Source organism: Heterocephalus glaber, unplaced genomic scaffold (assembly GCF_053883595.1).
Source record: "Heterocephalus glaber isolate CG9 unplaced genomic scaffold, H.glaber_assembly_v1.0 deba00001429, whole genome shotgun sequence".
NCBI lineage: Eukaryota > Metazoa > Chordata > Mammalia > Rodentia > Bathyergidae > Heterocephalus > Heterocephalus glaber.
The window spans coordinates 11,613,851-11,630,127 of NW_028258294.1; the positions used below are offsets into that span (position 1 = coordinate 11,613,851).

At 33.5% G+C, this 16,277-nt stretch overlaps 1 protein-coding gene across 2 annotated transcripts in view; it reads right to left on the reverse strand.

The window, feature by feature from the left end:
- The window catches only part of Sesn3 (sestrin 3), a 68,733-nt gene that overhangs the window by 11,972 nt on the left and 40,484 nt on the right, over positions 1-16,277 (reverse strand). For both annotated transcript variants that reach the window (XM_004838059.4, XM_021252676.2), the window contains 6 exons: positions 15,596-15,661; positions 13,074-13,271; positions 10,900-11,082; positions 5,966-6,202; positions 4,864-5,038; positions 633-751 (listed from right to left, as the gene is read on the reverse strand). In XM_004838059.4, the coding sequence (XP_004838116.1) occupies positions 633-751; positions 4,864-5,038; positions 5,966-6,202; positions 10,900-11,082; positions 13,074-13,271; positions 15,596-15,661 (978 nt within the window). The remainder of the gene's footprint in view (positions 1-632; positions 752-4,863; positions 5,039-5,965; positions 6,203-10,899; positions 11,083-13,073; positions 13,272-15,595; positions 15,662-16,277) is intronic.

Consider the following 16,277-nt stretch of genomic DNA (forward strand, 5'->3'; position numbering starts at 1 on the left):
ATTGAAGTGCTGGGATGTTTCTTCATAGGGTCCAGGGATTGGGTATGCTAGTGATAAAATATGGCCACCTTTTACAGTCAGATACTGTGATACACACAATACACCCTTATCTGAAAAGACACTAGAAAATATTGGAATACTCCTACGTCACTAAACTTAGTGACATGGACATTTAAGGGATCATCTGAAACAAGAATGAAAGTGTGTTTAATTCAAACACGTGCCCTCTTTAGGAGACCTCACATCACTACTGTGGTCACACTTTCTATGAGTGGGAGGGTAGTCCTTAAAAGCCTGTAACCTTATTATAAAATGTCTTTTTATTACAAATGTGACCGTATCATTTGATTGCCTCTCTGTTCCCTCAAAAAAATGGGATGAACATTATGCAACTAACTTATAATAATGCAGGTGACTAAAAGCAGACAGTAATTCTCTTTTGCCTTTTTAGGGGGAAAATGTTGAAATAATTATCCACTTAATGGGATAACAAATTTGACTGAAAACTAGGATAAATAAAAAGATTTACAGGTCCTATCATTTTATTTAGAAGTCAATTTATTTACATTTCAACAGTTAACAATTAAAACAACAGAATTCTCTAGTTTCTCTGAATTAAGGACATTTTATACCTGAGCTCGGAATGTTGGCAAATGCTCTTCTCCTCTTCTGGCAAAGTCTTCATACCCAAAACCAGGATCTTCAATGTATCGAGAGACATCAGATGTTACAATCATGTCATCTTCAAAATCTAAGAAAATTAGTGAAAGATCCATTATTAAGGATATTTTAACACAGTTAAGATAATAAAGCTGAACCTTTTCACCTTCTATGAAGTTTGGAAGTGATAATGCTGACTACATAGCTTAAATTCTCATGAAATATCTACTGCTGAAGTTCTGAATACAATTTCATTATCAAATATTGGGAATTAACATTTAACTGTAGTTATGTAGGCAAAGAACTGACAAAATACAAATTTCTAAATAGTAGCAAAAGAGCAGTATACTTATTTTACTAAGTTCTTTATTACATATAAAGAGAACATTTGTTGAGTACTTACTATATACCAGGTACTATTCTATATACTTATTACTGTATCTATTTTTTTTGTTTCGTTAAGTTACTACCACTAAGTTATCAATACTACTGTTGAATGTCAGTAAGAAATACAATGTGAATTAGCATAAAATGATGTGGAAAACTTCTAACCATTAAACTACCTAAATTGACCTGAAGCTTTGAAGTGGCTTTTAGTTCTCTAAGTTTCATGCTTATCCCTAGCCCAAACCCATAACCACTGTGTATTCTCCTCATACTTCAGCATTCTATTCAAGTGAACACAGTAACAATCACACCCCTTCCCTCTTTCCCCTCTTCTCCTTCTTTTGGTGGTGTTGGGGATTCAACCCAGGGCCTCACATGCCAGGCAAGTACTCTGCCATTGAGCTACAGTCCCAGCCCAAAATGGCATTTTCAGTGCATTCTCTCTTAACATAACTGTGTACACTTTCCTTAATTTTGTCCATTGCATAATAATCAACAGTAATGAAGCCAAAAAAATAAAATATAGCAGCAATCACTGAGGCTGCTATGAAAACCAGTTTTGTGAGTTACAAAGTAAATTTAACTAAGAAGTATGTCATAACTAAACTCTGTAAAAAAGAGTCTCTTTAGAAGTGAAATATTCCCCTGACACTATACAAATCAGGTTGTTTCACATGGCAAATATTGATAATGGTGTTGCCTATTATATTGCTGTTTCTTCTGTGTTTTATGATAGTTTTTGTTTTGCTCATGTACATTTCAGTTATGATATTGACTTTTAAACATTTTAAAATAATAAAAAGTGAGTAACCCAATAAAAGAATTGATCCTAGGAAAAATCTCTACTTATTTTAAAAGTAGGAGTAAATCAATACCTATTTTCTTAATATTTTTGTCTGTAAAAAGAGATATACAAAGGCCCCTCAATCTATTTATATTTTGCTTAAGTGTTTCCCAAAGCTCTATGTGGTAAAGGGTTGGACCCCAGAGTGGTGCTATTAGATGGTGGTAGAAACTTAAGAGGTGGGACCTAGAGGTGGGTCTTTAGGTTACCGGGGTGATGCCCTCAAAGGGGATCGTGGGACCCTGGTATCTTGTTTTAGTTTCTAGCCATGAGTTGAATGCTTCTGCTGTGCCACATGTTACCACCAGGATGTGCTACCACAGACCTAAAGTGATGGGGCAACTGATCATGGACTGAAATACTACAATTGAGGGGAAAAAATAACCCTTTTCACTTTTTAAGTTGATTATCTCAGGTATTTGTTAAAGAGTTACAGAAAACTTTAGAATACTTTATATAACCAGCAAATTTAGTTCTGGTGATAGTTAACAGTTAAAAAAAACCAATATAATGAAATGATTTATTTCCTTAAATGATTCACACATATTATGGTCTATTTTATTAAAATCAGTATATAATATTTGAATAGGACCCAAGACTTGCTAATCAAAATTCAATTTCAAAGGCGGAAGTGCCTATTCAAGGGTCCAAGAAAGTAGTGACTGAGATCCAAAATATATTTTCAATATTAAAAAAAACCTCAAGAAATATTTGTATCAAGCTCTAGTGATCTTAAAGCTCTTAAAAATTAATGTCTGAAAGCAAATGTATATTATTATGCTTAATAAAAATGTTTACCTTTTAAAATATTGGTTTACCAGAAGGTTCATCCTCAGTTCATTATTTACCTTCACCTCTACTTGTTTCTCTGGATTTTTATAATCATCAATTCTTTTGACTTTAGCTCCAAGTTATATGCTGATAACTTCCAAACCTTCACATTAAGCTTAAAACCCTCTCCTGGTCTCCTGACTGCTATGCCCTAGCAAGTCCAAGAGTATTCTGCAGGCTTGAAAGCAACATGGCCTCTCAGGCCTCCCCAGACTGACTCACAGCATCTGCATCTCAACAAGATTCCTAAGTGACTCACAAGCACATTAAGTTTGAGAAGCACTACACTAGTTATCTCTAGACTGGATGTTTTACAGATATCCTAACTCAACATGTCCAAAATATGATGGGTGACATGTTTCTTAATATTTGGATGGTCATTGCAACAAGGCTTTCATCTTCCTAACCAGTTTCCTCTTTATACTACTTACCTCATGATTTATGTCCTAAGGACATAAAACCCCTTGTTCCTCTCACAGCATCCTGCTTCCTTATTCCACTGTGCTTTTAAACAGCCCCTAAGATGTTGTTTATCATTATTTATTTATTTCTTACCAGAAATAAGAATGCCATAAAGGCAGAAATCACACCTTATTTAGCCTTAAAACTTTAATACCTACATCACATTGCTGAGACTAAATGGGGTACTCAATAAATGTTTGTAGAAGGAGTACTAAACCAATACCTAAAAATCTAAGTTTCTTTATTTGGGATTCCCCATTGAGTATAAATCTGATTTGTAGTGATAGTAGCCTTCATGGATTAAATAAATTAAAAGTTACCCAATTGTGTAGATAAAATCTTTTATTAAAGAAGATAATCAACATAAATTATAGGGCTGGGGATTTAGCTCAGTGGTTTCACCACCTGCTGTGCAAGCGCAAGGACCCGAGTTTGATCCCCAGTACCAAAAAAAAAAAATCATCAAAAAACCCCCCCAAAAAACCATAAATTATAAAAGGAGGTTCTTGTTCTTTCTGTAAAACTTCTGAGAACTACTGATCAATGCTATGTTTATATAGCCAAAATAATTTTCAGAATGAGAGATTGACTAGCTTAGTTTTAAGACAGAAATTTCTATTTTAAAAAAACACTGTATGGAGGATGACTTTTATTAAGTTTATGCTATTTTAGTAACATTTGAAATGTGGTATTCACTTTGTAGTTGTAATTGAAAAGGTTCCTTTCTATTTCAAAGTCTCTGAGTATTACAAAAAGTTTATTTTTAAGATTGGAGAAAAGAATCACAGCTTTTAATATAGAATGATTTCCTTCAAGAAAATAACCTAAATAATACATTTTTATAAAATTCCAAAGAAAAGCAAATCCAAGTGCAATGTAATTTTAGAACTAATCTGGAAAAGCTGCCAATCTGTGTAAGTCTAATCCTTCCCACATACCCCAACTTCTAAACGGGCAAAGATTATAAAGACCTTGATCTACAGAAACAAGATTTCACTTATCATTTTGATAAATCACAAAGTAGGATGAATTAAATACTCTTATCTAATTTTATAAGCAATTGATCAGCCTTAAATAAAATTTTATCTATGATAAAGGATGGACAACAAGCCTAAAAGTTTGCCTCAAGTGTACCTGAATGCAATGCATTACTCACATGTTTGTAATGTGGTATAAACAAACCTACTGTTCTGCAAGTCACATACAATTGTGTATATACATAATACCTGACAATGATAATAAATGGCAGCATTGGTTTATGTATTTACTATGCTTTTTGTTATTTTTCAATGTATTCCTTCCATTTATAAAAAAAGTTTACCATAGAAGATTATGCTGCCATGCTATGCTGGCATCAGCCCCATACAGCTTATGTGTGTACTGTGTCTCTTGTTTGCATTAAGAAGCCACATTAAGTGACTAACCTATACCATTTAGGTTTGTGTATGTGTACTCTATGATGTTCACAAGTGCATTTACCAGAACACACCTTCATTGTTCAATGATGCATGATTCAAAAAAGCACCAGTACAAGAGGAAAAAAGGTGGTATCAGGGTAAGACAAAGGATGAGAACTAAATACAAGGAGAATGGTAGCAGAATCATTTTTACATATTCACATGGAAAATACTAAAGATTGTTCTGTTAGGGTTCTATGAACAACTAAACAAGAAAGATACCTGAATGAGGAAATGCATGAAAAGTATCTCCAGAGACCACAAAAAGACTTTCTTTTTTCTCCTTTTCAAAACGAGTGGTCATTTCTTCCTGAGATGCTTCTTCATCTTCTCTTTCTTCTTGGAGCCTCTTCATCCTTTCCATTAAGGCTTCCAGCTCACTTAGAGAATCCACAATCTGGACTCACATAAGATAATGTTGGGGGTTAGTAATATTAAAAACTGATTCAATAAATACCTCTGTCTCTCAGTGTTACCCTGTTATTTACAATGATAAGTGGACAGTAACTGAGGTTCTCAGTGAGATGTTGGTCAAATGATATATCATTAGAATTAGATAAAAAAATTTTTTACAAATGTGACTAAAATAGGAAAATATATGAGACAGAAAGTAGGTAAGTGATTATTAGGGACCAAGGGTTGGGGAGAAGATGAGGTGGAGGGGAGAAGATGAGGTGGGAGTCAGAAGTGTGATATGACTACTACTTTGTTGTAGAGTTTCTTTTCTACAGAATATAATGCTCTCAAATTTACTGTGGTGATGTTGCACAGCTCTGTGATCATACTAAGAACAACTGGATTGTACACTTTAAATAGGTACACTGGATATGTGTATTACAGTAAAGCTGTTTTCTAAAAAAATTTTTAAGAGATTTTTACTAACTCCAAAGAGAAAAAGTTTATAAGCACATAGATAGCTAGATTGCTAGATCTTAAATCTAGAATTGTAACACCTGACATATTAAATTATAATTTACTAAAAAGTTATACAGCTTCATATTTTCTTTCTGCCCGCTTAAGATATACTTTCCATTAGTTATTCCAACATCTTAGAGACACAGAAACATTGTTTTGAGATTTGCTGTACAAAAGGTTCAACATTAAAAGGCATCAACTTTTAGTTTCTATGATTTGTAGTAATATCTATTTGTTTTAAAAGCCTCTTTAAGACAAATCAGAACTATAGATACAGGTTAAATTTTTACAGTAATAAAAATTATGTAAAATATTTCAAGTGTATAATATCCTATCTAGTCAGAAAATATATTCTCTATATACACTAAGAAGTTTAAGGAAAAATAATAAAATAGTTATGAAAACCAACCCCAAAGTTGTTGCCTGTAAGGGATGCATTTTCTATGTTGTTGTCATTAGCAAGATCACAAACGCAGAAATTGTTGACTGATATTATCCTGAATCCACTGGAGATTTCTGGATCTCTCTCTGGATTAATGCCACTGCCAAAAACAAAACTTGCCAAAGCATGATAATGTGCCAGTAGGACCACAGCATGAACTAGTTCAGGCAGAGACCAATTATTTTCTCCAGTTTTGACAAGTTTCTGAAATAAGAAAGCAAATGAGAATATATATAAAACCACCGAATGCTACAAAGTAGATTTGAGAAGAATGAACAATATAGCAAATTTCATATACAAATGTATAGTAATTAAATGCTTTAAAAATGTTTCACATATTAAATATACAGCTTTGGTCAAATAATGTTACATTAAAACTATCAAACCTAACAATATAATTATGTAAGTGGCTTCTTCCAAATCCCTTATTATACATGGATCTTCTGCTTCCAAAGAAGTTTCATAAATTATAATATTTTAATGATACTTCACAACATCAAACAACACTAAAGCTAGAAAGGACTTTAAAGATTTTCTAGCAAAGCCACTGATTTTAAGGTGCTTTGGAAATTATGTCCCACAAAATCGTATGAAGATGCAATTTAGTAAGTCAGCATTTAGTTATCCATTAGAAACCTTCTAATAAAGAACCTGCCAGAGATGACAAAAACTATAGAATACTACCTCACATTTGAATAAGAATTTTAAAAATTTCAAAGTACTTTCCATGTTATTTTACTCAGTCCTTCAGATGAATGATGTAATTTATCATAAGTAAAACAATCAATAATAGTAATTTTTTTCCTCCATTTTCTCTAAGGGTAAATTCTCTCAATAAATTCACCCAGGATTCATTCTCTCATATGCTCACTTACTTGCATGTTTTCTGTTTCTTTTGTGAGGTGTGTGGGTGGGTAGGGTCTCCTTTTCCTCTTTCCCTATCATTTGGTTCAACTGCTGTTAAAAACACTACTTTTTTTTGCTTTACTTTCTATTTTTCCACAATATACATGCACATATACACACACAAAACATAATTTAGCATATTTCCAAAAGCTCAAGGAAAAGGGGAAAAATAAAATTTCATCACACTAATACAACTTTTACATTTTAAATGGTTATATTATATAGTTATAATCATAGTACATCTACTTTTCTGCTTTTCAAACTTGTTATTTTTACATATTCACTTTTCATAAGCATCTACTCATCATTTTTTTAAGCATAGGCTTGTATTGTACAAGCCTTGTATTATATTGGATACACACAACTATTTATCCATTCCCATGCTAGTCATCAAATCGGTTCTCAATTAATACAATAAATTGCTTGTTCATGCTACAGCTTTTATTCATATTTGAGAAACATTTCCTAGTAGAAATTTTAAGGCAAAAGTATTAATATGATTTTTGATAATACTGGCAAAGAACTTTCCAAAAGGACTGGTAGAATTTACAATACCTTCACCAATCTTTGCAGGGTTATCATTAAAGTTGAAAAATAGCCAAAACTAATCTGTCACATTCTTTTCTACTTTTTAAACTCATTCTAATCTGATTTTTCCAACAAACTTCTGAAGTTAAATTCACTGAAGTTATCCATGACCTTCCAAATGGCCATGTCTCTTTCTTTTTAGTTCTTATCCTATTTGATCTCTGCAGACTTTACACTGTTCATTTTCTCTGTTTGAAAGTAATCTCCCCTGATGTTAACAACTCCTCCTTTTTTTTTAAAACCATTTCCTATCCTGAGATGGATCGTTCTCTGTCTCCCTCACTATTACCATACTATAATGCCAGCCCTCATTATTATTACTTGCCTTCAAAATGCTGGCTTATTGTATTCTATCTATAGTTTTCTTTCCTTGTACAGCACCTTAAGACCTGGATGGATGATGCATTCTTTCTACTTGACCTTTACTCATCCATAAATAACTATCTGATTTTATTTCTAATCCTCCCTTTACCTTGAGCTATAGACCTGTATTTCCTTTGGTAACTAGACTTCACCTTGTGGATGTCATAATCTTCTGTTCTCAGGTCTGTGCATGCTTCTATTATGAAGAAGAAAACCTTAGAGCCACCTCTTTCTCCATCCTCACAGCTTGCCAATTAATAAATCTTGCTTATTTATCTTCTGTATCAACTAAATAAGCATATATTACAGTTTGGCACAAAAATCTTTAATGATTCTTAATTCTGTATTACAGCACTCTCCAAGCTTTCTTGACTGTATACACATCCAAACAATAACAACTGGGGGGACCCAACCCCTAATATTAGGTAGTATATTTGTTAGTAAATTAGTATATACTTACAAAATAAGATTAAATATATATACTGTAATACTAATATGACATACACAAATAGAATAACTTAAAAGGATGACTTAAATATATAACACACATTTTCTAATATTTTGAAGGATTGTCTTATGTGTCTGAAGTACTGTAAGATAATTCTGGAGATCATAGCTTTCTGAGGATAAAATGTAAATTCTATAATATTCACTGGGTCATACAATATGGTTCCAATTCTTCCTATTTCCCATCCCCACCTATATAAGTATACCTACACTTCAATAACTGAAAGCTGTTAACATAACAGCTTTATGTTAACATAATTCATAAAAGAATAACAATGTTATTCTTTTAACATAACATTACATACACTCTTCTAGGAAATGCCCTACTCTACCTGAAAATTCCTATTCTTCAAGACCTAGCTCAAATGTTACTTCTTCTAAGAAGTCTTCTAATCCTATTCTTTTATTCATACACTACTACCATGCTATAATTATTTTCATTACCCCCTGTCTCTTGGCCCCTAGGCTCCAAGCACATCCAAGGACAAGATCTTTATCTTGACAGCCCACCAAAGTATCTGGCACAAAGTAATAAAATATAATATGAAACTAGAACATAAGCCTTAGGACAGTATTGTGCAGCACAAGATTTCCAGACAGACCATCAAAATCTAAGAGTACACAGATTGACATAAGCTATATTTGGTTAAATAATTGGCCAAAAAATAAAAATGCCAATAAAATTTAAAAAGACATTATCTATACATTAGATACAAAGATTTTAAATAACTAAGGCATTTAGTAATAAATAATTTAAATGAGGGCTGTTAGGCATTGAATAGTTACCATGTGCCAAGCATAGTACATTGGACCCTCGAGTTAAGACTGGCCTGAAATAGGAACAACTTGGGTTATGACTGGAATTTTAGTTTTAACTTATGACCAGTCTTGATTTATGACCTGAATTCCAGCCACTTGTGCTTCCAGATGGTCTCAGATACAGATATAACCCTTCAAGAGTTCTGGAAGGATCGTTACATTCCTGTGTGAATTAACTGAGAAATCCTGGAGCACTGTCTCAGGACACTGAGATCTGCCTGGAAGAAAGTGTAGCCTAAAATTATACAGGAGAGAGACTGAAGGCTGTGTAAAGGAGCCTGAGCCTTCAATTGACCCTGTGGTTGATGACACTGTCACTATAGCACAGTCTACAGGCTTGGAGGTAGACAGTGGTGATGTTGAAGAACTGGTGGAGGAACACTCAGGAACTGTCTACAGAGGAACTTCAGCAACTTCTGGCTGAGCAACAGAGAATGGCACCTGAGGAGCTTTTAAGGAGGGGGCAGTATCAACAATCAGTGTGGCAAAGTTCTTCTGAAATAAAGGACATCCTGAAAAAATGGACAGAGCTACAGACATTTGTAGAGAAGACCCACCTAGACAGAGAAGAAATCCAATTGCTGCATTCACGTACTTCATGACAATCTCATAACAGAACAGTGTTAAAGAAAAGATAGACAGCCTTAGACCAGTTTTTAGTTCTAAAAAGGTTGAGACCTAGTGAGCCAGACGCAGGTCCTAGTGGGCTACACACTCTCCCAAGGAGAGAAAGAACACCAGAGAGACCGATTCTCGATATTCTTATGCAAGGGTACTCTTCTTCCAAATAATAACCACCTTCTTTTTCCTCCTCCCTTCCTTCAAGCCAATGTCATCAACTTGAATGGTACAGTATGAAATTGTTGTTTCTGGTAAACTTGGTACATTTTATAACTTTTTGGTGAATACACTAGGAAAATAATTGGTGTTTCTGGTAAATTACGCACATTATACAACCACTTTTTATTATGAAAAGATTAGTTAAGGGACGCTTTGGGAGGCTTGGAATGCATTATAGGTATTTCCATTATTTCTTATGGGAACAACAGTCTAGACTTACAACCAACTTGAGTTATAACCAGCCCTCGTGAATGAATTGAGTTCATAAGTCAAGAGTCCACTGTACTAAGCAAACTGTATGATTACTTTCCCCTGAAGGCCTTTGATGGAAGCTCCTTTTGAAATGCAAAAGCTCTTAGTCACAAGGCTACTTCTCATCTAAGCTCTAGTTTCTAAAAGCATTTAAGCATTCACACACTAGTTAACAAACATTTTTTATTTGCAAAATCACTTTTTGTGAATCTTAAAATTATGAAATTTTCGAACTAGAAAGGAGTTCAAAACTTATTCGATCTAGACTCCTCACTTCACAAAGGGGGAAAGTGAGTCCTGTAGAAGTTAAAAGCACAAATTTAGAACAGAGACTACAAGCCAGGCGTCTTACTGATGCTAGGTAATTTCTTTGTTCTACCTGCTGTTTCAAACTAGGAACTTTTCTCACAGCTACTCATCAAATTGCTAATACAAGCTAACTAGTGATTATGTAAGAAAGGTATTTGTACTTAACTCCACTGACTTTCTAAATTTATCTTTGTTACACATATCAATATTTTCTAATTTTCAAGTTTCTAATATGCAAGTGTTTAAAATTAAGTCTTAAGAAAATACTTAACTCAGAATCATTAACATATTTCCTTTTTATTTCAAAGAAATAGTACCTGAATGTGCTCTTTCGTGATTAGCCAGGGACGGTGTGCTAGCAGCTTATTTATTTCATTAAGATTCTTCAGTCTTTGTGGTACATACTCCAAACCATTCAACCACTCAGCAATACCTCCAGTCTTTAAAAATTCATCCACATGCATGTTTATTAAGTAAGAACACTGATGTCTAGCTGCAGCCTAAAGCACAGAGAAATGAATTTATTAATAAAGTAATCACAGTAGAATGTCATTCCATTATTTATAAACAAATAATTTAGATGGAGTCAATTGCTTGTTCATTTGTTTGAGACAAGGTCTTGCTATACATAGCCCAGGCTGGTCTCAAACTTGCTATCATCCTGCCTCAGCCTCCTGAGAAGCTGGATTATAGTTGTACATGATAATGTCTGGCAACAATTTTTTATAATCAATCACTCTTTTCTTATAGAATCATCCTCCTTTGAAAATGTTCATCATGCACATTAAGGCCATACTCTAAGTAGGACACACCTGTGTAAATACTGAACTGTTTCTCTGGTGTGAGAAACTGAAAGTGTAAATGAGAACCAAAATGTATAATAGATAATGTGAAATAGGAAGAAGAGGTTCAAAGGGGAAGGGGAACTAGGGAGGTGGGGTGGGGGAAAGAAAAGAAAGGAAAGAAAAAATATAAGAAAAGAAGGAAAAATGGAAGCAAAGCTTTGTAAATAGGGAGGGTAAAAAGGGTAGAAGGGAGGGAAGGGAATGGGAAAAACAGAACCAAGATATATCATGTACAGGTACAAATCCCCAGTGATGAATGTGATCATAATGTATACTTGAAATGTATCAACAAACTTATGGAAAAAAAAAAGAAAATGTTCATCATACTGTTTCAATAATTCTGAATCATTACAGGACTAACAATAACTGTCACATAAAGGCAATTACTTCTTCATTCACAAATTGTTATGGATTAACTAGAGCCAACTTTCTAATTGTTTTAAGGAAATACATACTCATTTCATTGTGATAAATGTATACTGTATTCTATATAAAACACAGTAACACCTCATTAACTTGTATTCTAACAATTTAGAATTTACATTTATTTGTGCACTTCTCTTATCTCCTTTAAGATGACTGTGATACTAGTCACATATATATATATCCTCATTATCCTATCCTGATGGCACTGAAGCCTACTACATAGTCAGAATCAGCCTCAGTACAAACAATTTAGTGAATCCATGCAAAGCAGACTTTTGACTTCTCTTTTGTTTCCATGGCTGCTTCTCAGTAAAACAGTATCTTTTAATCCATTCTATTCTTTATATCTTGGCTTTCTTTTAGTTTGTAAAAGCATTCTAAAATGGCTTTTTGCATTATTATCATTAAAATTTTATGCTAAAATTATAGTCTTAGTCAAATTTAACATTTGATTAAACAAAATGCTGCTTTTTGTTGTTTTATAAAAGTTCAGTGAGAATATTAAAAAAACCCTACTCAAACCTGGTAAAAACGAATCTGCTAAGTCCTGGATAGCTCTGATATTCTGCCAGCCCAGTTGTACTCCTAGCCTCTCCGAATATGCAGCCCTTGTACTACATTCTTATTCTTTTTCTCTATTACCAGTCCAACTTTAGTACTGTTTCTTTCTCTTTTCTGCCTATCATCGCAATTTGTAATTCTCTGTCATCCCTACCACCTATCAATAGTATAACCAGTTAATCAGTTTGTAATAAGAACTATACTTAGTAGTATGACAATTCACTTAAGAATTTTTCTCTTATACAGATTCTCTGTAGTGCTGACCAATACTTTCCTCTTAGTCAAACTAGTGATTATCTTCCTATGATAGCTAAGGAAAATGTCACAGACAACTTGCATTTTTATTAATAATAAAAAGACATCAAGAACAAAAACAATTTGTGGGATATTGCTCTAGGCCCTATAAACATCTTTAATCATGATAGATTAAATACAGAAAATTATTTTACTAGAAATTAAATGAGAAACATTCAGCACAGTTGAGTGGTTTAAAATGTGTTCATGGGATTTGGCATTAAAAAAGGCCACAGGCTTCAATTCTTAAGTCAATGAAGTAATACCTGGTTAACACACACACGCGCGTGCACAATTTTGAAGGGAGAAAGAATAAGTGGAAGATGTTACATGAAAACAGAAAAAATAAGAAAATGAACACCTACCATTATCGCGATGTAGTGCCTGTGTGGTAGAGGAAGGGGACCATCCATGCGCAACATGTAAAACTGGCTCCGTAAGAAAGACTCCAGGTACTGAGTGTGTAAACTCATAACCTGTGTGATATTGTCCAGACGACCAGATGTGGAGTATTCTTCCACGAGAAAGTTTGTACGTTCATCCACTGTGTTTGCTTGGACAACCTTATAACCGAGAAACATAAAACAAAGTAGCTATTGTGCTGTGAACACATCTTTGATTTACATGAATTTTGCCATTATTGAAGCAAATGAATATTCATTTCATATTAACACTAAAATTATGGAGTTGCTTATACTAGTAACAGACATTTTTACAAAAGTACTATTCATTTTTGGCTCCGGTACTACAATTTATTAAACAACAAATGTTAGATTATCAAACATTAAACACATAATTATAAAACTGAAGAAAAGAAGCTCCCATCTGTTCTACCAGGCATATTAGGCAGATTTTTCAGAGCTGACATGCCTGGCCATTGTCACACCAGTTTGTAGTTAGGCAAAAGCAGCAGCATTTGATTACATACATTTATAATTTAATATCATCAATTTGTAAAGATAATCACATTGTTTTTAGACAAATATTTTCATTATCATTCTTTACTAGTTTTTGTTATAAAACATTTTATAAAAGCTTTCTGAAGTCTTTTTAGGGACACTAGAACATACGATAATCTGTAGAAAAGTGTTAATTGAAAAATTAATAAGAATACTAGAATATCATCATTCCTAATTTGAGCCTATCATATGAATTACTAAAAACAAGGTAAGTTAGAATGAATATCCTCCATTCTAGGAGATCAAAAGAGTTTTCTCAAAAATAATTTATTTATATGTAGCTTTATACACATTGACAGTTTAGTCATCACACCAAGAATTGGTTCTGAAGGTATTAAGAGCTTATTAACACCCTGCAGAAGGACCCAATTCTGGGGGTAGTTGATGGATGTGTAACACATAATTCTACTATTGTCTCACTATTTATTTGTATTTTAGAATTATACTTCTGGATTGAAGATGAATATATTTCTTATTTCATAGACTAAATATCCTAGATTAAATTGATACTGATGCACCTAGTTAATAGCAAAGTCTAGTTTAAAATTTAGATTCCCAAAAGTCTAAAGTAATGGTCTTTCTGAAAATCTATGCTGTCATCAAGAAACTCCATTCAATCTTCAGAATTGACTTCATAGGTTTTGTGTTCTGAAAAGTAATTATAAATTATAAAAAGGTATTACTGACTGAAGGAAATTTAATCTTGAAGAAAATATATTTGAAAAGTATAAATTGTGAAGGAATGTTAACTATGCTGGTGTAAAAAAAAACAGGTAATTTCACTTCACCTCATTATGGAGCCATATGTACTTTCATTTGCCCATATCCACCCCTTTTTTTTCAACTACAGGGACCAAGATGATAGTTACAATACAATAAAAGCCAGATAAATCAATAGAATTAGGGACAGAATATTTACTGTTTTTGATTTGGTTTCTCCAGCAGAAATTTCTTATGTCTAACTGGATACCTAAGATACATTAATAGACACATGATGCAGTAGACCCTGAAAGCCAGATTACCTTCAAATTTATACTGTTAAAGTGTGCTTTAGGAAGTCTTTTATATGTATAAGGCAATCACTCCACTAAAAGTCCCTGGACTATGAGGGAAATGGGAACCTACACAGTAGCTTTTCTAACACATGTCCACCACCAGATAAGCTGAGCTCTAACATTACTGTTACTCTGCATTTTCACTAATTAAGAACATCGCAGAGGGCCTAGGTTTAGCTCAGTGGAGCCAGCGCCTGCCTGGCAAGCGCAAGGTCCTGAGTTTGATCCCTGGTTCAGCAGAAAAAAAAAAAAATAGAAAGTCACAGAAAAATGTGATATTAAGATGAAAGAACTGCTGACTCTAGCAATGATCTAGTATTACTTTAATTCTATTAATCTCTTCTAAAACAATGCCTGGCACAATAGCCACTCTATACATCTTTGTTGACTAATTTCAGAACAATGAAAGACCAATCCTAGTGTTTTAAGATAAATGATGTCTATATAGTAAATGTATATATACTTGTATTAAGTAGGCATTAATAACTCCTTAAAGCCAGAAAAACTTCTCAATTAGTTGTTCTTAAAGTTTTCTTAGCCCACATCCGTCTAAGTGGAATCTGAGAAGGATGTGCTCACTGCTGTCATTTTTCATAGAGATATATTCCAACAAATTAAGTACAAATCTTGTTTTGATTGTCATTTCCTTTGTGTCATTTATAACCTTTCTTCCATTTAGTATGAGCTCAGTGTCACTGCACTGAGCTATATCCCCACCCCTTTTTATTTTGAGATGGTCATGCTAAGTTGCTAAATTGCTCAGGGTGGGTTTTACTTGGGCTCTTCCTGCCTTCCAAGTGTTGAGATTACAGGCATGCACAACAGTGCCCAGCTGGCATCATACTTTATGTACTTTAAGACAGATAAACTTACTTCCTTCTCTGGAATAAAGGCACTTGGTCCTCTTGTCAAGGGTTGAGATACTCTGATTCTTTTATCCTGTTTTTAAAAGGAAAGTTATACATTAATGATGACTTTCCAAGAAAAGTTAAATGAGGCACATTATTGCTAAGACACTAAAATAAGCAAGTAGAATAAATAGAACTATGTATAAACAAAGTAAGTTTTGGGTCCAGATCAAAGAAAGTCTATTGCCCATTTCATGGATGAGATAATGGAACAAACTCCTAACACAGTGCTGGTGCATGGTAAGGCTCCTGAAAATATCATTTCCCTCAGTAATATTCTGTATCACCATAAATTTTTACCAATACTTAACATGAATGAAAACCATTAATTTTTATAATAAAATAATCTGATAATACAGTAGTATACTGTTAGACATTAATTTTAAAGCTAAATGAAAGGTTAAACTGAAAAAAGGATTACATCAGCTTTCAAAAGCAATGGGTTTTTCTTAATAAAAGAGCAATAAGAGGGTTTTTTTTTGTACAGGGGATTGAACTCAGGACCTTAATGCTTGAGAGGCAGGTGGCGGCACCACTGAGCTAAATCCCCAGCCCAGCAATAAGAATATTAATAAAAGGTTCTTAAATGTTATAAAAAGTATAAAACAGCAAGGTAGAGATTAATTTAATAATACTGTACAGTAATT